This window comes from Cryptotermes secundus, unplaced genomic scaffold (genome assembly GCF_002891405.2).
Source record: "Cryptotermes secundus unplaced genomic scaffold, Csec_1.0 scaffold696, whole genome shotgun sequence".
NCBI lineage: Eukaryota > Metazoa > Arthropoda > Insecta > Blattodea > Kalotermitidae > Cryptotermes > Cryptotermes secundus.
In genome coordinates this window covers 224,329-246,445 of record NW_019734322.1, presented here as the reverse complement: position 1 = coordinate 246,445, position 22,117 = coordinate 224,329, and the positions used below count along the sequence as shown (strand labels likewise).

Here is a 22,117-nt window from a genome sequence, read left to right as displayed (position 1 = left end):
TGTCTGTTCTCTGCTAATAACTCTGAACTACTTGAAAGATTTTCATGAAACTAAGTATGAACTTCATGCCTCTGGAGGCAACCTCACCGATGTACTTCTTCATCTCCTGCCATCAATAATACCAACGTGACTACTGTGTAACAATTGCGCACTTTAGTACAATAAACTCCTGGTTATCCAGTATCCAAGCATCCTAGATTCTCACATGGCCAGCAAAAATTTGAAGGAAATTATCATTTTTGTAAAGTTACTCCAGAAACAGAATTATGTTGCTCATATGTTAGCAGCCACGTGGTAGTTCTCCCACATGCCACTAGCAGTGCTGCTTGTTATCCTTCAGACTGGTGCCATTATAACTGTGGTGATATATCATTGCAGTAGAGACTGGTTGAATTTGTGTTTGCGTTATAGTATATCCAGAATCGATCCATCGATTTGCTATGCCACTTAAAAAGACCATGCAAGAACTGAAGTGAAAACATGTTGTTAAGACTTATAAATAGAGAATGGAAATGCTGCAGTACTGGAAGAGAGTAAAAATTTTGTGGAAGTTCAGGTTTATGAGAGTTCACGTGCAACCAGCAAATCATTTAATTGGCCCACCCCGTTCCCCATACATGCTGGATAATGAGGAGTTTACTATGTAGGGTCAATAATTGAGGAACCATTTCAAGGAAATAGCAGCTCTGGTCCAGAAAACTGAGATTAACGGCCANTCATTTAATTGGCCCACCCCGTTCCCCATACATGCTGGATAATGAGTTTACTATGTAGGGTCAATAATTGAGGAACCATTCCAAGGAAATAGCAGCTCCGGTCCAGAAAACTGAGATTAACGGCCATGGGGATCCATTGCGCTGACCATGTGACACCCTCTATCCACACTAACTTTGCTGACAAGCGGCAGTTGCTTGGTCGGTATGGTTTGCTTGCAGACTACAGACCACGGAGTTTGTTTTTTGTTTTTGTTTTATTATGTAGGATCATGAAATTTAATGTCATAATAGGCCTTTGGGTGAACAAAATAACGTTGGTCAGGAATAGCAGGATGTATGCCACATGAACATTTTATTTAGCCTTTCATTTGATGGTGATAATTATTGATTCACTGTTGCTATGTATGTTAAGGTTCGGATCATTAACATCCACACCAATTTTGCATGAAACATTTTTGATATACTTTGTCTAAAACATATTTGAGGGTGAGTTGTCATTAGATAATGATGTAGATCATTTCATCATTGGGAAGTTACTATATACTGTAGCATGTTTAGCTACTGAAGACGCTGTTTGGATTGGTAATTGGTTTTATTAACAACCTACTGGTCGTAACTACAATTTTATGACACTTGCTGATTTATGCACTGTGCAATCTCTCCACTCAAATCTGTTCATTCTGTCTGCAGTAGATTTCATATATTTATGACATGGGAGCTATACAAGTCTCACTGAATTACTCCCAATCTCACTGCACTATAGCACATATACAGTCTTAAGTCTTCACTGCCGACTTCTCAGTTGTCACTCACCATCACATAAAATCTTCCAATCACACCTTATATCCTCACAGGCCGTCCTCCTGTATTCTTCTGTACTCCGGGTGATTCTCTTGTAATGCGTAACTAACTCCAAGTAAGTAACTTTCAGTTAGTTCCAGTTTCTCCTATAAACCCTCAGTCAGACAAGTGGAAAACACAGCTTGCCCTCTGTTGTGTGATGTCACAGCCTAGCATGGAAGGACATTTACTGAGTGTTGCATAGCAATGGGCTTGGTGTGCGTGCATGTGACATCACTTGTGGAAACGCAGAGGTCATGTGATCCCTACTCACTCTTGTACAGTCCAAGCATTCACAGAGCTGTTGCCTAGCAACATGGCGATCCAATCTGCAACTTTCCCATTGTGCGTGTACCCCAAGGCCTGTGTGGCTCATCAGTTTCTGCATAGAACAAATACGCCACAATATATTTCCAGCTTAGATGGAAAACAGAATCACCATACCAGAGATCTTGTTGAGCATACAGGACTTATCTTCTGTAAGATGTGACATACCCTCATAGATGTTTTGGACAGAGTATGTGTTAAAAATTACAAACATGGCAGTGATGCAGAACATTGAGGTTATGTCTGATAACTTATCATAATGGAAATATGTAGGGCCTGCTAATGCAAATTATGCACAGGATAAGAGCACTTAATTAACTCAGACATTGAATGTATTGGTGCAGAGGTTGACACTCCAGACTTCATATTCAAAAAGTGCCCATTTCTATTAGCTGGGACACTGACCATTCTGATTTATGTTATCTTGGTTTTCATCAGTACCTTCAGGCCATTGCTGGGATAGTGCCTTGATTAGACCACTACCACTTCATTCTAAATCCCCTTGAATTCATCAGTGATCTTACCATCCAGCATTATGTAGTCTCAGTACTGAAAGCTTAGTTAAATAACCCACAAAAAGAAAAGACAGACTGAAGTAGTTGAAGGAAAGAGGGACTCATAAGGTCTCCCCAGAATTTCATATTGGTTATGACTTGTTATTGTTGGCTGTTTTGGCATTATTTTATAGTAACCAACTCACGTCATCCAGAAATGAAAATACACTCAAGAAACCATCATGAATTCTGCACTGAGTTTGTTGTTAGATGTTAGGTGGATGTGTGCTAAAAACAAATATGTGGTCACTGTACTGTAAAGTTATTCTATGATTGATTTCTAAGGAAGTGATACTACGACTTTCTTGTTCCTGAAGACTTATCTAAGACAGTTGAAGTCTTCGGTGTGTAATGACACCAAAACTTAAAACAGGACAGTAAAAGTAGTCCTCAAGAAAATGGCACAGTTTTTGAAGTTTGGAAAGTAAGGGGATGTTGCAAAACAACAACAGAAATGTATGATGTAAAGAAGTTTTAATGACTGGTATATAAAAAACTATTCCACCATTGAGATCATTGCATAATTAAGGCACAGGTAAGTGGAAGAGGTGGAGTTTGGTCCCCTTGTGTGATAAGAAAAGCCATGTGTCTTTATTGTCTAGAATGTGCTGTAATGATTTAACTCATATTCTGATAGAGAAATATATTCTTTTGTTTGTATGGTTAAAAGCATTTCACATAAATAAAAATATTCTGGTTAGAGCACAGTTATTGCTGAATATAAAGTATTGTTGTGTACTCAATTATATTCATTTTAATTGTTTGCTATAAAATGTAAAGTTTCCCTGTTCGTACTTGATTAAGCACCACTTCATGAAGATGTAAGGGGAATGGAGATTAGCTTCACTGTTCATAACATCGGCACTAGTTGGAGGTGAGTGATCAACTTCACATCAATGCCACTGTAGAGAGCAGGAAATCTCTTGGCCCTGCTGGGAGTAGAGTGTTTTGTCATTGTCATGTTGCAGCTCATGGATTATACTGTGTATATATTAGGCTGCTTTTTTAATTTGTTATTTCTAAAACCTTAAATAAAATACTGTTATTTTTCTGGCATATCCTACATCAGTTTTACTTGTTCTGTTGAATGAGTGAATGAGAGAACAACCAGCAACCATTATGGTGCAGATGATGATGAATTGTATTTCCAGAATAGAAGAGGCCTAGGGTTGAGAATTTGAATGTTTTATTTAAAATGAAATGCCTTTGCACCGTGGTATGAAGGTATACAGCAGTGCTGGTGTATGCTTTTGTAAATGAACATGCTTCTATTGTAATGTTGTAGGTTTGTACATCCTGGGGTCACAGATAAGGGCAACTATACTATGTTTGACATGGTGAGACCCCTCGTTCCAGTCAATGGACCTCCAGTGTATCCATCAGTGGACTACCGCACCCATTATGAAAAACCTGTTTCTGTAAGTATAATGTGGCCAGAGCACTCATTTGCCTGCATGCTTGGCAGGCAGGGACACAATGAGCAGCCAGTTCTGTTCTCTTGTGTGTAGTTCTTCAGATAAACTTTCTGGAATCAGTTTGAGCTCTTGGACTTTATCCATATCATCTGCAGCATAAGCCTTATGCTGAATGGCCAGTTTAGGGTTTAGAAGAGAATATTTTGCCCTTATGGCATCTTGGTTGCAATGTGGCCGTGGCATAGTGCAGTGTGACCATTTGGTGACATCATGATGTGATCATCAGGTCACTGGCAACTCTGAGATTCTCTCAGGGCTTGAGCTTACATGTGGGTGATGGTTTCTCTTCCTGGAAGGAATGAAGGGTCCAGAATGAAAGTCTGACTGGATATCATGATTAGTTGCAAAGTCTAAGCTGTTGTAATTACTCTTTAATTACTGTAAATTCATTTATACACATTAACACTATGGATGTTCCCATTCCATAGATTTCTTTGTCTGTCTACCATTTTAAATTTCTCTGGCATAATAATTTGCTCTGCTGAGTTAATATCTCCATGTACATGATAACAATAATAAAGAATGTAAATATCTGGGTAAAGACCTGTCACAGCAGGCCATGAACACTTTATCCAGGCAGAGTATTTGTTGAAGGAGGTTGGTTAACTTGATCAGTATAGTGATGGGGTACAGGCTGCACTGTCAGGATTGGAATCCTGGCAGAGATAAGATTTCTCTGTTGTCCACAATATTGGCTGTGGGGCGCACCCAGACGTCTATCCAGTGGACAGTGAAGCTGACCACTTACCTTCATCAAGTGCTGAGGTCAAAAATGGTGCAGCTGTACCTCTACTCCCCTAAACATCTTCATGGCATTGGGCTTAATTAATTAACCACAGGGACAACTTTATCTTTCTAGAGTACTCAGAAGTTTTGTTAGCTTGAGCTGTTTTTTCAATGTATTTTCATGTATATGAGTGATTTCGGTGGCGTTTTGGATTGAATATTGGATTTATTGATCACTTATGGATTGTAACTACAAGTAACTACAAGAGGCTCACTGAATTACACACTCCAAATATCACTGTAACTACAGCACACATAAGGTCTTCTCTTCACAGCCTGACTTTCAACTGAGCACTTAACTCATTCCAAACCATCTTGGATATAACATCTTGGCACAGACCAAATACAAAACACTGTTTTCAACAGTTCCTCTATTGTTGCATGCATATCCATTGCCACTGGAATGTGTTTACTGAGCTGTTGTCTGCAGTGGCCTTTCGTTCTTGCTTATTAAAATCTGTTGCCTGGCATTGAATGTTGTTTCGTTGTTTGTTTTGTGGTCACTGCCTAGAAATGTGTCTTATGTGCCACAGTATCATTTGAATACAGGTGAGTAGATCCTGTTTTGGGGGCACACGGTAGTGTAGTGGTTGAGGCACTATGCTACAAGCTGGAAGGTCGTGGGTTCAAGTCCCGATGAGGTCATTGGATCTTTTTCAATTGACGTAATCCTTCCAGCCGCACTATGGCCCTGGGGTTCACTCAGCCTCTAACAGAAATGAGTACCAGGAATTAATCAAATAACTTTCCTGGGGAGTAAGTAACGGCCGGCGCGTAAGGCTGACAACCTTGCCGCCATCTTTGAGCTGATTGTCTAAATAATGTGGGACCCTCAACGTCCGACAACCCTATGGCCCTTCATGGCTTGGTACAGGGATGGCTTTACTTTTACTTTTTTTTTTAGTAGTTCCTGTTTTAAACATGTCTTGTTAAACCAGGGCTTTACTTTTACTTTTTTTTTTAGTACCTGTTTTAAACATGTCTTGTTAAACCAGATAGTTGCAGATTTTTAAGCAGTTAACCATACATAACATCTTTATGTGGCACAGCACAAATAACAGATTGTCTGCTTTTACCGGTTCTCACGGTCTCTTCGCTTGCAGATTTCTTATATTTTTTCTTCTACCCTGAAGATGGAGGCGATACGTTCCTCCGAAACGTCGGTTAACACCACATATACACGGTGCCAAATCCCAGAAGACTGCTTTCTTCATAGTCACCGCCGTGAAAGCCTCAAATCTTACAATATATTATTTACTTGATATTATAGCACACAGTGAGACTTTATGCTTATTTGCACGAATGTGTTTCTGTATATCCTTTCTACCTCTGTGACTTACTGAGAAAATGCTTTTAGACAATATACATCCCACTTATTTGCATGAATTATGTCACTATAATTAGAAATTAATATTCACATTTGAGAATGTGTCGAAGTATATGCTTTCTGTGGGAGGAGCCATCAGTTTAAAGATGAACTCATACTGATTATGTGTACAACCAAATACTTTACTATACAAATTCTTTGTTTATTCACTCTTTTGCTGAGCAGATCACCATACAGAAACAGGTTCATGCTCACCTTACACATTACCACTCAGTACCGCTTTCAGTTTGAAACTAATGGTCTGATTAAAATATATTCGAACAAAGACTGTTTTGAGTCAAAGAAAAAGTAAGAATGTGAACTGAATGTTTGAACTTTTCAGTAAAGGGTAAGGGAAGCAAACAGTTGCCTTGACCGTAGTGGCAATTAAATACAACAGTGGACATGCTGAGAGTGCAAAACCTTTTGTCTCATTAGTGATAGTATTTTGGCTTGCTGCTGATTTCTATTAATTGTTCTGTTATATGCACATCTGCGCTTAAAGTAAGAATTTTTAAAATATAAAGTTTCATGCTTAACTGATTTAAAAAAATAATACAGTAGAACTTGGTTATAACGTCATCAAAGGGACCTAAAAATAGTGTCGTTATAAACGAATGTCGTTGTAACTGAAATGGGCACTTCCACAGTAGCCTTATGTTAGTCACATAAAAATCTACCAAAAACCGAGTTAAAATGTTGCATTTTTTAGTGAAATACGTAGTTAAGTACAGACTAACGTAACATTTACGTGGAATTGCCCAAATGTGTAATATCAAAGACATATTACAGCGCTTTTCACTGACAATACACACAATATTTCACGAATCACTTTAACTTTCTCTTCAATGCTTAAAACTTTCCTTTTCATTGCCATGTTTTCGCTACTGCACTTCTCTGGGTTTAGGCAGGAACACTATAGGGTAAGTAGGCAATGTGAGGTCCTGTTAGACGAGATTCTAGGAAAGGAATGCAGTTAACAACCTGCCGCTTCCTCTTGCACTATTCACGCAGTCCCACCCCACACCCTTGTTTTCGCATAAAACCCACGCTCCTCTTGCAGATTGCGGTTGTATTCTTCCAGGACAGTCACGTCAGCAAGTAGAGAAAGTGAGGGTGGGCAGACACATCGAACTTTCCCACGATATCAGAGAAATTCAGGAATGAAAATGACGTTACATACGAGGTTGATGCATTTGTGCATGTCGTACTAAGCAAGGTATAAAAACAGTTGCTTTATGAGGAATTAGTTCGTACCATTGAATATTTGACGCAATAGACAAGGTGTCGCAGAAACCGATGTTGCTATAACCAAGTTTTACTGTATTTTAATGCGACCCGGGGGATCGAAGAGAATATGAAGGATTTCCAGTCTGTGTGTGTGTGTACACACAGACTGGAAATCCTTCATATTCTCTTCGATCCCCCACACACATATATATATATACACATACATACATACATACATACATACATACATATACATGCTCATACCATATTACTTTGAATATAAGGTGCACATTTTTTTTCTGTTTAAAAATTGAGGTGTGTCTTAAATTCAAGGAATGTGCACCTGTCTTAATTTTTTCCTAAAACCCGTCTTCATAAACTGGATGCGTCTTAAATTCAAGGGTGTCTTATGTTTGAGGTAATACAGTGTACACACGTGCGCGTGCACACACGGTGAGTGAGTGAGTGAGTGAGCAAGTGAGGGAGTGTGTGAGCGAGTGAGGGAGTGTGTGTGACTGAGTGAGTGCCTGTGTGGGCATGAGTGTGTTTTGTTTGTTATTCCATTTTTCCATGAAAAGTTGCAGAATTAGTTAACAAAGTGTTATGTATTCAGGTGCATAGTTAACCACATTGGGAGATGTTAGTCAGGATTTGAATTCACATAATATACATGTGTCCTTTAACAATGCTGGCCAATTGAACAGTTTATACAGTGGAAAGGTTTGTGAATGATACAAAGGAGTCAGTTTTGTTTTGCCAGGAAGCAAAGTTTTTTTTAACATTTTAAAAATTTAATAACTGTTTTATACCTATATCAGAGCATTATCAGACAAAGATGGAGGGAGAGGGTAATTTTTTCCCCCTTTGGTTGATGCCAAAGCCACAGCACCTGACTGTGATTATATTATCTTTTACCATGGTAATATCACATATGAAGGCAAAGTTATATGTACTGAAATTCAGAGCAAGAGCTGTCAGAAAACTTGGCTTTTATTTGTTAATGTAATCTAGAAGCTTAAAAAATGGTACAGATGTGGCCCCTACCATATATCCAAGTGGAACATCAAATACAGCTCTCAAAGTTATTACTGTTCCACCAAAATCAGGACATTGGGGATCGCTGTCTTTATTACATTCTTTATACACACGTTACAGGAAGAACATGCATAGGAAGATAGTATAGCAAGATTGAAATTTGTAAGTTTACTGTAGGTAGAAATTAATGTTTCTAAGCTAATTGCACTACAGATATCAGACTGCAGAGAGTCAGAAATTTATTCCTATATTTTGTTATACACTTACATATTGAAAACTGTTTCAAGTGAATGTTATAGATCTTAATGAGATGTGTATTCTATGACTTGTTATTAAAATTCAATTTCTGCTCTTAAGTGGAGGTTGTAGTGAACAAATGCCAAGCATAATTAACTTTCCTTGACATCCGTTGGTGTAGATCATGACTCTCAAACATAATCAATAACTGTTGTTTTCGAGATATGACAGATAAATGTAACTTCCCCATAATATGTTTATTTGATGCAGAGAGCAGATAAAAAGTTGGAAAGACTGTATTGTTTTGTATGTCTTAACTGGACAGCTGAGCCTGATGGTTGAGATATTTATCTCTTTCACAGATGGGGCTGTCATATCAAGGAACCAGAAAAGAAGAGACGCACGTATTTGAGTCAGCGTGGGAACGGGGTCTGAGGCAAGCAAAGGAGGTGAGTGTTTGTTAATGTATAATGAGTAACTTTAAGTAACAGCAAGCAGTACCAACACCAAGTTTGTTGCAGATGATGCGGAAATCCACTAAGCGGAAGGAGACAGACATGGACTTTGAGGAGAAGAAAATGAACCTGAGTCTTGGGCAGGAGGAACTGGACAAAGAAAATGATTATTATACACGTCCTGCTAGCCCCATTTTGAAGGATGAGCCTGATAGGTGGGGGTAAGAACACAGTTATATACTAAAAATTAATGATATTATCCCAGTGTGGGAAAAGTACTATGTTAAATTTTTTCATTGTCATTTAGTGACTGTATTGTTTGTATTGAACATTAGTACATGGAGTAGGTACTTCCATAGTAACACAATAACAGTGAGCCGTTGTGTAGACAACGCCAAAACGACAAACGAATCTCCCTGGAGATGGACAACTGAAGACGCGTTGCGTAACAGCGGACTGTTGAAATAGTAGTAATGGAACCGTGAGGAATGATGTCTGGTATCCGGTCTGCATAACACCTATATAAGCAGAGGAGAAGACAGTCTTGGGATAACCGTGATCGAGGACAGTTGAGATGTCACAATGGAGTATTGGGCCAGAAGTCAGGTGATACTACAAGTGATAATAATTGTAAGGTGTGTAAGAATGAGTATCCAATAAAGATTCACTAAATCCGAGACCCACGTGAAGTTATTTGTCGTGTGACATACCCAACACGTGACAACTGGTGTCAGAAGTGGGATCAGTTCGGATTCTGAGACGAATTTGGAAGAGTTATTAGACTAACGCCACCTCGAGTGTTATCACAAGGAGATAGTGGCTGAGAGCAAACCCAAAATGGACATAAAGACAATGGCCTGCCAAGAGATGGAGGCACGTCAGGAAGAGAAGAAGCTGACCTCACCGGACAGGAAACCTGAGGCAGCACAACAAGAAGAGGTTCCTGTAGATGATGCCAGTCAGAGAACCGAAGAAGAAAAGGTGCAAGGTCCGAAAAGCAGCTGCGGACCGCCGCTGCCAGATGAACAAATGGACCCAGAGTCAGGGTGGGTGCCGAAAAAGACTGGCTGTCACCCGTAGAGGGACGAGCTGCCATGTGAAATTGGCACGGCAAGAGCATGAAACTGACAAGAGGAAGTCTCGTCGCGCAACAGTGGCACGACGCATGAGAGACATCCTCAAGCCAAACACGACCTGCCGTGTGAAAGTGGCACAAAAAACAGACCAACTGGAAGATGTCCCATTGCTCAACAGTGGCATGACGCAAGAGAGACATTGTGAAGAAGAATCTTACTTAGGGAGCTGGTTGATTCCCGAGGAAGCGACTGGTCATGTCCGACAAGAAGGTGACCCACTGCGCAAGTGTGACACAGCGCAAGAGACTCAGAATTCAGGGAGATCAGTTGGAGTCCCGCACAAGCCCACATAAGTATGCATCGGAAAGAGCACAAGAAGAACTTGAACGCGGGAGGATGACAGAAGAATTCGCCGTGAAAGGAAAAGAAGCAGAACGACTCAAGATTGAAAGAGAGACAATAAGGCGACTGAGAAAGCAATTCAAAGCATGTACAGGTGCACCAGCAGACGTGCTGCGCAGAATCGCAACAAATGCGAACGTCAAAAATTGGACACTGGAGGGGTCGACCCCCCCCCCCCCCCAAAAAAAAAAAAACCGAAAAAAGGGAAATGGCCCGTATGGGAGGAAGCAGTAACGTAGAAAGACCAGCCTCCCCGGCAAGGATGAATGAGGAAAGAATGAATGTGAGACGACAGAATCAACAACCGCTGGACCACGGAAGTGCTCGAGGTGAGCACTCTGGAAGAAGGGGGGGGCGGATGGAAGAATTGAGGATGGAAGAACCGAACATCAGAACAAAAGTAGGGTGGAGGTACCACTAGGAAGGTGAACACACGAAAGAAAGGAAGAACCTGTTGGCTGTTCAGGGATGAACAACCTTTAGAAGGGAGCAATGTAACGTGTTTGGAGTAGGTACTTCCATGGTAACGCAATAACAGTGAGCCGTTCCGTAGACAGTGCTGAAACGACGAATGAATCTCCCCGGAGATGAACAACTGAAGACGCGTTGCATAACAGCGGACTGTCAAAATAGTAGTAACAGACCCGTGAGGAATGATGTCTGGTAACCGGTCTGCATAATGCCTATATAAGCAGAGGAGAAGGACAGTCTTGGGATAACCGTGATCGAAGACAATTGAGATGTTGCATTGGAGTATTGGGCCAGAAGTCAGGTGATACTACAAGTGATAATAATTGTAAGGTGTGTAAGAATGAGTGTCCAATAAAGATTCGCTAAATCCGAGACCCACGTGAAGTTATTTGTTGCATGACATACCCAACACGTGACAATATTATCCCAGTGTGGAAAAAGTACTATATTAAATTTTTTCATTGTCATTTAGTGACTGTATTGTTTGTATTGAACATTAATACTGTCTTCTTTTTTGTGGTAGTTAATGGGGGTGTTGGCTACAGTGAGAGGATGAGATTTAGTGTTGGTTGCTGCACCTCTCAGAAATGGATAGGCAGATCTGTGTTACAAACCTCAGGCCCTCAACTGATGCTATTTCATATGCCTTGGTGCATAAGTTTTAATTTTTAATGTTTATTGTGGGTGATTTTAACATCTTGTGCTGTACAGTGAGACAGACAGGATATCAGTCCTCAGAAAACTTACTGCTTGTTTACAGGCCTGGGGTCACCCTCCTTTATTTTTAGTTATCACAAAAATCTTGAGACATGGAGAAAGTGTTTTGACATAAAATGCGTGTTGCATTTTCTCTAGTTTTTGTATGAACAATGTTTCACTGAAATAAATGAATAAATAATAATTTTGCATAAATATATGTAGTTTTGTGAAAAATGTCTGTCATTGTAGTTCAGTTGAGCCAGAATTGGAATATTCTGACAAATTTGAGTAAGACTCACAAATATCAAATAATAAAATCAATACAAAGTCCGTCGAGTGTAACAGTGTTTTTTAGGTCACTTCTTTCTCACTCTTGCCTTACATGTTTCGGTTTTAGTAAAACCATCTTCAGAGGCCCATGGTACTAACAAGAAAACACTGGCGTTGTTTAACTGTACACAGTATATATGCTGTGTGGGCACTGCTACAAATGTCGATGTGTAAAAGCACAACACTAGCTTGGAGTACTGAATGCACGTACAGAATGCACGTTCAACCTTCGCATTCCATCCGAAGTTGCCCTCGCGTTAAAACATCACTATTAAAATATTTAAAAAATATTTAAAAGTTTAAGACTTTTGAAGTAAAATATAAAAATGTTAGGCTGCTTCTTAATTTATCCCGATGTTGGGAGATGTCTTGAGGTTGTATTGGCTGCAAAGACATTGTATTACATTAGGTTTTATATATTTATATATATTGAATTTATTTTGTTTAGTGTTGTATTTGATCCTTGCTTACCTTGTAGTTGGATTATTGCTGTGCGTTGTGTGTTGTGTACTGCGGTGAGAGTTCTACGCCAGTGTTATTTTACTAAAACCGAAACATGTAAGGCAAGAGTGAGAAAGAAGTGACCTAAAAAACATTGTTACACTTGCCGGACTTTGTATTGATTTTATGTATAATAGTGTAACGGACCAAAATGAAACAATTCAAAATATCAAATAGTAAGGTAATTTGTTTTGGTTAGTCGCTGGCTTCCCACCGTGGTGGCCCGGGTTCAATCCCGGGTCTGGTCAAGTGGGATTTGTGGTGGACAAAGTGGCGCTAGGGTGGGTTTTCTCTGAGTACTTCAGTTTCCCCTGCCAATCTTCATTCCACCAAATTCTCCATCATAATCACCCAGGGCAGGTACAATAGACCAATCAGGGGCTGCCATGCCAAGTGCACCCAGCTGGACTCCACCCCCCCACTAAGCGAATTTAAAAAACATTAATTAAAAAGGTAATTTGTTTGGTGGTTCTTGAGTTGTTACTTGCATGCTGATGGACATGGTGAAGCTAATTTTTACAGTTTAATTGCAGACATCCAAAAATTTAAGTTCATTATCTTAATCTTACAGTTACTGTGTAGTGTGATTGGTTACTTCTCATTTACCTGTCCAGGAAGCAGATCCAAAACAGAGTCACTGTAATGCTTGACGAATTATATGACATCATGAGTACAGCATGTCATATACGAGTATATATATGTATATATATAGAGAGAGAGAGAGGGAGAGGGAGAGAGAGTAAATATAATCAAATAAATTGTCAATGTGTGTTATATTTTAAAAATAAATGTTCACTCCAGTACATAATACAAAATTGCATTTCATCTGTCTGTAATTCTTAACTAATGTGGGACCACATGTACCATTGTTTTGCAGCTTGTGGGTGGTAGTCCATTGATAGTGATGATTTGCTTGATGTGCATATTTTATGTGTGAACCATTTTTTAGAAATTTGCTAATTTGATTTTGAGCTTCACGTAATGTAGGACTAATATGGGACTGATGCATGACAAGAAATCAAAACAATTTTAGTGTTGATCCAAATGCCTAGATTAATTGAATTCTGCTAAAATTTGGAGATGAAACATGCAAACAGATAGGTGTGACCACCCCATTGTGTTTCTTTTATGTGTTTTATACAAAGAAATATTGATGTTGAAGTGTTAACCCACAGATGTTTATTTGTGTCAGATTGAAACTTGTAGATTCGGAGGGAAAGTATCATCATGAGGATAGCCTTCTTGCTGATCGTTACGAGGATTTCCCTGAATCTCCATCTGCTTACTACCATCAGTCTGTAAGAGGGGGAGGAGACTACTGGCGCCGTGTCCACTATGAACCTGGAGATTCACGGGCGATGAGAATTGAGACTGACTATGCAGGCAGCACTCGAAAATACCATTCACATCAGCACAGGGCTCCACCTACTGAATACTATGAGAAGAAGAAGAAATCATCACATCCAGTCAGGGAAGTTATTATGCAGCGTGCTGAGAAGCCATGGAGAGATGAAAGGTATGTGTCATGATAAGGGTATGTGCAAGTAGACCTTTATTACCAAATGACTTGTTTGCTTCTCAGAGTCCACGTGCATCGAACAAGATATGAGGTAGTATCAGAAATTTCCTGGACTGTTATTGTTGTAACTGTGTCGGTGAAAGAAGATGAGAGAGGAGGCCAAGGCCACACTTCCACAGGCCTGTTGCACCAGTGTGCCACATGACACTGTGCTGTGAACATCCATTGTTTTTACATGATGCTTTTTTCAACTTATTGTTTTATTTTGTCTGTGATGGATGGCAAAGTCGAGCAACGTGCCTGCATCAAGTTTTGCTTGAAGCACGGTAAATCCGATACCGAAACCCTTGAAATGCTTCATGAGGCTTTTGGAGAACGTTCTTTAATCTGGACAGTGGTTTTTGAATGGCATTTACGTTTCAAGGCTGGTCGAGTATCAGTTGAAGATAATGAATTTCCAGGGCTACCAAGTACCAGCAAAACAACAGAAAATGTTGAAAAATTTTGAGAACTCATCCACGAAGAACAGTGCTGAACAATGCATGAGCTCGCAGGCACCATTGGGATCAGCTATGAAGTTTGCTAGGAGATCTTAACAGAAAATTTGAACATGCGCCACATTGCTGTGAAGTTTGTCCCCGACTCTTGACAAATGATTACAAACAGTGACATGTAAACATGTGTCTTGAGCTACAAGAGAATGCTAATGAGGACCCAGCTTTTATCTCTAGGATCATAATGGGTGATGAATGTTGGATTTTTGGTTATGATCGAGAAACAAAGTAACAATCGTTGCATTGGCAGAGCCCGCTATCACCAAGAGCAAAAAGGTGGAGCATGTCTGGAGTTCAACAAAGAACACCCATTATTTTTCTGGATATGAAGGGGATTGTTCACCTGGAATTTGTTCCTCCTAACACTACGGTCAACTCTGACTTTTACTGTAATGCTTTGAGATCCTTGGGAGAAAATGTGTGACAAAAAGACTGGAACTTTAGCGCAACAAAAACTGGCTCCTTGTTCATGTGAATGCGCCCACCTACACATCCCTGAGAACCACAGGGTTTGTGACTAACAACAACATGGTCATCATCCTCCATCCTCCCTACTTACTGGACTTAGTCTTCTGTGATTTCGCTTTGTTTCCCAAATTGAAAATGAAACTGAAGGGATGATGTTTTGAAACAGTGTCTGACATCCAAAGGGAATCACAAGCGGTATTCAACAACATTAAGGAAAATTACTTCCATGGTGCTTCTGTAGCATGGAAAAAATTATGGGATTGCTGTATACATTACCAAGGAGACTGTTTTGAAGGAGATGGCAGCCAAAATTGAGTAAGTTAAGCCAGCATTTCTTTTTTGACCTAGTCCAAGATCTTTCTGATAGCGCCTCGTATACTCAGGGAACTTAAACTCTCATTTTGAGGGAACACAAGATTTTGGGTTATTGTGAGAACAAAGTGTTGAAGAGCATAATTGAGTATAGTAACAGAGGAATGGAAAAACAGTTTCATATGTACTTTTATTCTTCACTGAATATTGTTAGGGCAGTTACTTAAAGGAAACTGATGATGATTGATACATTTAGTATGTGTAAGGAAAACAAATACATGCAAAACCCCAATCAGAAAATTCCAAATAAAGATAACATATAGGAAACCTGTCATAGATGGAGAACAATATTATCCTTTATTGACCCTGTGCCACATGTTGGTATACCTACTGTCCAGCTGGCCATATGATGCAAATATTTTGGGCTAGAATACCCCTTAATTTTGAGCCAGGCTGTAGCAGGTGTAACATTTATTTTCTCTACTGCTCTATACGGGTCTTCATTATGCTTTTCTACCATGTGATATTTATAAACAACAATCCTAATAGGGTCATTCTTATTCTTGATAATACTGTCGGTACACTATTCTCACTCATTCATGGTCTTGTCAGCTGTGAGGCAGTAGAATCTGAACTGATCAGACAGCAGGTGAAAGTATAAGTTTTCTTGTTTGTTTGCAGCTGAAGGGATTAGAAGTGGGAGACCACTCTCAGAAGTTTTGGGAACATGGACAAGGACCTGCTAGGCTAGTGGGAAAGTGACTGAAGTAAAAGTTTACTGATTGAAAGGGGAGTGGGGGAATGTACACAATAAGAAGCATCAAACAGACGTTGACTTGCTAGAATTATATTAGTAGGGAGCTGGGAGCAAAGAATGAAGTTTTGTCATGTGTTTGTTTTTGATGCGTTGGGGGAATGGGGGACAGTAGGTCACTGTTACAGTCACTGACTTGCCAAATCTTGTTATACCAGTGGGCAATAGCATTATATAATATTACTCTCAAGAGAATTTCCCTGTTTTTGTAATGACTCGTGTCTTGACGACTATAAAAGGTGTTCGAATCTGAGGTCATCTGATTTTGAAAATTAGCTTGATGAATGCACAGTAACAATGGGTGAAAATCATAATGTGATATATAATATATAATCTATATTTTGTGTATACATGATAAACTGCTTTTTGAGGCTCGTGATGTAGATTTAGTAATATAAATGTTAATTATTTTGTCGGTGGCTCATCTTACAAACTATTGTCCGCTCTGTAGGGAATGTAAACAACAACTCTAGGCACAAACTAGGCACTGACCTTAATATAGTTGTGTTGTGATGGTTCTAATAAAGGAATTAGAAATCAGAGTTCCATCCAAACAGATGAAGGAAAACATTTCCAGAAATGTAAATGGTGTGTATTTGAGTTTATATACAGTTCACATATATATAATGAAGGGGGGGGGGGAAGTAAAACTGTCCCTGTAACAGGCCATGAAGTCCCATAAGGGTGTGAGAGGTTGAGGCTCCCACATCTTCTAGACATTTGGCTCACAGATGGAAGTAAGGTTGTCAGCCTTACCCACCTGCCTCCATTTACACCCTAGGAACAGGGCCATATTGCAGTTGGACAGATTAGATAAATTGAAAAATTTGAATGACCTCATCGGGATTTGAACCTGCAACCTTCCAGCTTGTAGCATAGTGCATCAAGTGTTATATATGTGTAATATTTTTTTTTTATTTTGGAAATGTTTAAAAATTATTGGAAACAGTAAGAAATAATCTTCTTTGGAATGCTTTTCACTAGAATTTTTAACAGGTGTAGTTCGAAAGATGTATACTTTTCTTACAGTATACTTACAGTTAAAATCCTACTACTAACCCAATCATTTAAAGCCCTGTTTCCTATATGATAAAGGTTAAAGTAAAGAGATATGGCTTGTGAAGATGTGAACTTGCTAAGGATGGAGTCTGATGGTGGGCTCTAATGACTGCAGTGATTACTACCCTTTAGGTTCCATAACAGCAGGAAGAGCTGAGTAACTGTGATTTGTACCATAGAGTAAGCATGCCTCTTTATGATATTCAGATATTCTGAAGTGTCTGTGCCAAGTCACAGAGGTCGTGGTGATGAGTGGGCTGACCCGTGGATGCGGTCCAAGTCTCCATCTGGGAGGAAAACAGGTTCAGCTTCACGTCCGTCACGGCGTCAGTCCTACTCATCTGGCTCTTCGTATTCATCATCCAGGTCAGTTGATCTGCACATATTGCCATGTGAATGTGACATATTGTGGTATTCTCACACTTTGTGACCTCTTATTTTCTCTCAGTGTTCCTTTGCCATCTCATTTGTTGAGAAACTGGATCATGAGACCACTCATTCAAAATTGCATCTCTATCAAATTTCCCTTTTGTGTTCTTCTCTGTCTTGAGGGACATTCCCATTTTGAAAATCGTTGAAGCCAGTGTAATATAAATCTCATTCTAAGCAACCAGAACCAGCCAAAAGAAAAAAAACCATAACCATATAAAGCTACAACACATCATTATTTTTGGTATGCTTTCAAATATAAAATTTAATCCACAGTTAATATTCCCCAGTTTAAGACTTCTTGTATTTTAATATCTGTAGACCCATCTTCATTATTTTTAGTGTCAGTTTACCTCCTCTGTGTAAAGCTTTTCTCATTTTTGTGTTCAGATTTATTGTCCTTCATACAGATTTTAAATGGATACCTTATTGTATTGACATGCACAGAGTACACAGTATGTTTTCTGTTTTGTGAAGGTTCTGAAATTTTTGTCTTACCCAGTTAGGAAGTTACTGAATTAAAGGCGGTCTGTACGAAGATGGAGTGCAGAATCATATTTCTATGTGTATCTTCAACTGTTGTACTTATTCCAGCTCAAGTCGCAGCTCTAGCCAGTCCAGTTACAGCTCCTACAGTCATGACTCACACTCTAGATCCCGTTCAAAATCCTTGTCCCATTCTCGTTCACGTTCCAGTTCACGCACTCCCTTGTCACGTTCACGTCGAAAGATGAACCGGCCTCTTGTCCCAACTGCCAGAGCTGCAGAAGCATTGTCACCAAACTCCCAGCCTGTGTCACCTCGCAAAGTCTTGAAGCAGCCACCTGATGCACGTACTCTCTCTAAAGGTAAAATAAAATATGAACTGTTTTTTGACTGCTATATATAGTGAGGAAATTTTGGTCTTAGGCAAGTGACAGTCAACCTTCTGTAGAACCGAAAATCACATGTTCCTTCTTTCCCTACTGAAATGGAAAGCATGCAAGGGCAGGACATGGTGAAATTTTTCAGAACAGATCAGTCATCAGTCTTGCAGTTCGAATATGTGACTAATTATCTGCAGCAAAGGAAGAATTGTGATGAGCAGTGTAATTCAGTGTTGCACAAGAAAGTGATGTTAGTGCTCAGAGTTCAGAAAAATGTTTTAAAATGTAAACTCAAAACTGTGGTGTCTGTGTGTCTATGAGTCCCCCCCCCCTAACTTCAGAGTGCCTGAACCGGTCCTTATGAAACCTGGTATGTATATCATGGCACTCAGGACCATCACAGTGACATACTTCATAAGTCCCTCCCATCTGTCTGTGTATCTGTATTTACATCCCTCCTATCATTGCTAGGCAAAGGCTCAGTGGCATGTATCCCTCCTTTTATTGCTAGGCAGCGGCTTGGTAAACACATTCCTGTGGCAAAAGATAAAAAGAAAAAAGAAAATAGAAGAATTGTTGTATGTGTGTGTGTGTGTGTGTGTGTGTGCGTCTGTCTGTCTGTGTATTCCCCGATCATAACTAGGTAACAGCTTGGTATAAACATTCCCGCAGCAACGAAGAATTGTTGGAGGCATAATTTTATATGCGGTGCATGTCATATCAAAGGAAAGCAGGCAGTTAGTTCTTCCCAGATCTTATTATATTTTTTATAAGAGGGGAGACAAAAGTGATGAATAATTTTGAGGACACTGCTGTTTGTCAGCATCATAAAGATGTTTTATTCTTTTGGCATATTTAATTTCATTTTTTAATGGATCTCTTGATTGTTGGATGGTGTTAGTATTTTGTACATTATCTCTTCTGTTGGTTACCTGTATCAGGAATATATCTTTATTAAATTAGTGTCAAAATCATCCAGGCACTTGAAATTACAAAGACTACCTCTAGAAGTATCTGTATTTCAAATTAGTTTATGTTCTTTTTCATTCTGTATATAGTAAAGTTTAATTAGATGTAGGCCTCTCTTTGGACAGAATGTGTTATCTTTCTTGCAGCCAGTCTGATTCAGTCTGAAAAGAAAGCAGCCAGTGAAAGAGCACTTCTAATGAATCCACCAGCCCCGAGTCCACGCAAGCAGAAAGAAGTACGACCACCGTCACCAGGAATGATGAGAAAGTCTGCACAGAATCCACCACCACCACCACCACCACCACCATCAACAAACTCAAGGGCAAAGTTGAACTTAGAACGTTCAAAAGCTGCTGTAGTAGCTGCAGCATTGTCTGCCAAAGTGAAGCTTCGCTCCCAGTCTAAGTCATCACGGTCATCATCAGGGTCTGACTCCAGTGGCTCCAGTAGTGACACATCAGAATCAAGTTATTCGTCCTCCTCCAGCAGCAGGGAGCCATCTCCTAAGGGTATGTTCATATGCCCACCATTCCTCTCAAGGCTAAAATCATATTGCAATGGAGTGAAAACTACTATCTGGCTTTCAGTGAAGTTTCTTTTTATTTTCTTTCCAGTATACACACCAGCTCACTTTGAACTGTCTTTGTGTAAAAACAGAATTTAATTAATCCTTTTAAACTGCAAGTTTTGTGTAATATTCTTTAGTTGATCTTGCCATTTCTTTGAAACAGCTGGTATTGTTAAAATATTGTGTGTCATAATTTAATGTTGGTGGCTTAAGTGCTCCCTCTAGTATGCGTTATAATCTTGGTTTTGTGTTTTTGGAATAACCCTAATAAATCTTGATTGGAAACTTACACAGCCTTTGGAGTGTTAATTAGATACATCTTAAAAGTATGCCATTAGTTATTACATATAAACCTGCACAGGTTATGACTTGTGCTGGTTGTCTGTAGCTTGTGTCAATTGTATGTGAATTGTGAAGGCATGAGGGAGCTTTTTCATAAGCACAACACATGTTTATGCTAAACATTACCTAACATTACATTCTTACGTAATCTTACAGACTGTCTTTGCATATGAATTTCTTTATTCTATGTGCCAGATATGAATGAGTAGATAAATGCATTGAGTCTGTTGTGTACATTGCAGATAATGGAACATGAGTCCCTGGTTTTATATCCTGACATTTCTTTAAATCTTATTTACTTCTTTTATAACACCATTTCCATTTTATACTTTCCTTTCCTTAGTTTAACCTATTTACATTTTAAATTAATCTAATAAGCTAGCTTATGACTCTTAAAGTAAGTTAAAGGTAAAGTTGTCCCTGTGCTTCACTAATTAAGTGAAGGCGTATGGGTGAGTGGATATATAGATCGATATTTTCTTGACCTTGGCACTAGTTGAAGGTGAATGGTCAGTTTCATGCCTCAGCCACTTTGCCTTCAGGGAAAGAGCTGCTGGTTCCCATTAGATAAGAGGTTGGGTGGACCCCAGAGCTGGTCTGGACGATGTGGAGAAGAAAAAATTCTTGACCCTACAGGGACTCGAACTTTGACCCCTCTGTTGTCCAGCCTGTAGCCAGTCGTTATACTGACTATGCTATCTTGGCTCACCATAACTCTTAAAGTACAGTGTATTATTCTGCTGTATTTCAGCATCCTGTTGCAATTGTTTAACTTAACGTCCATCAATATTGCAACACTTGTTTATTCACTGCTTAATTTTAATTTTAGTTTAACATTATACACTGTGATACTACATGTGTCGGCCCCAAACGACCATCTTCAGGTGTCTTGATATGTTACAAATATTTTATGTAAATGTAATATGTAACTGCCAATATCAGTTTATCTTGTCACCTATCTCTTAGTTTGAAACATGACCATTAGCCCCATAGGAAGCTGCACCTTAGGAATAATTCTTCAGTTCACTATCATATATGACAGTCATTTTGTGCTGCCTGCAAACTTTGTCAGCTTGCATCTTTTCATTGCCTAATGTTTTTTATGACAACAGATTTTGCACCTACATCATTAATGGTATAATTGGGTGGCATATTGAAACACACTGACATTTCATAGACAGTGTGTCAAAGTATGTTGGGAACTTCCTGTAAATTGAAGACCTTCACTATAAATGAAACCTGTTTCTCTGCATCATTTATATGCACCACCCGCAGGTGAACTTAAAATTTCAGCCTTTTGTTGAGAAATTATGTTGCAGGAGGTGGACAGTCCATTCTACTTTCGAATCTACAAACTTACTTACTTACTCATGGAGCTGAGCCCTTCTGGAGGAGCCGCCAATTCTGTAGCTACTCAAGAATTTCCCAGCATTTTATGGAACCTGAAGTTTCATTACCGTGTTCGCAAGAGCCCTCCACTGGTCCCTATCCTGAGCCAGATCAGTCCAATCAATACCATCCCATCCTATCTCCCTAAGATCCATTTTAATATTGTCCACCCACCTACGCCTTGGTCTTCCCAGTGGTCTCTTTCCTTCTGGCTTTCCCACCAATATCCTATACACATTCCTTGTTTCCCCCATTTGTGCTACATGCCCTGCCCATGTCATCCTCCTTGACTTGATCGTTCTAATTATACTTGGAGAAGAGTACAAGT

At 39.4% G+C, this 22,117-nt stretch overlaps 1 protein-coding gene across 4 annotated transcripts in view; it reads left to right on the top strand.

Moving 5' to 3' along the window:
• LOC111868645 (zinc finger CCCH domain-containing protein 18) overlaps nt 1–22,117 on the top strand; it is a 44,581-nt gene that overhangs the window by 6,678 nt on the left and 15,786 nt on the right. For 3 of the 4 annotated variants that reach the window (XM_023859488.2, XM_023859486.2, XM_033753129.1), the window contains exons 3-9: nt 3,723–3,855; nt 8,929–9,015; nt 9,088–9,242; nt 13,693–14,016; nt 17,434–17,592; nt 18,250–18,503; nt 19,637–19,999. In XM_023859488.2, the coding sequence (XP_023715256.1) occupies nt 3,723–3,855; nt 8,929–9,015; nt 9,088–9,242; nt 13,693–14,016; nt 17,434–17,592; nt 18,250–18,503; nt 19,637–19,999 (1,475 nt within the window). The remainder of the gene's footprint in view (nt 1–3,722; nt 3,856–8,928; nt 9,016–9,087; nt 9,243–13,692; nt 14,017–17,433; nt 17,593–18,249; nt 18,504–19,636; nt 20,000–22,117) is intronic. The other variant, XM_023859489.2, reaches the window with a different exon arrangement.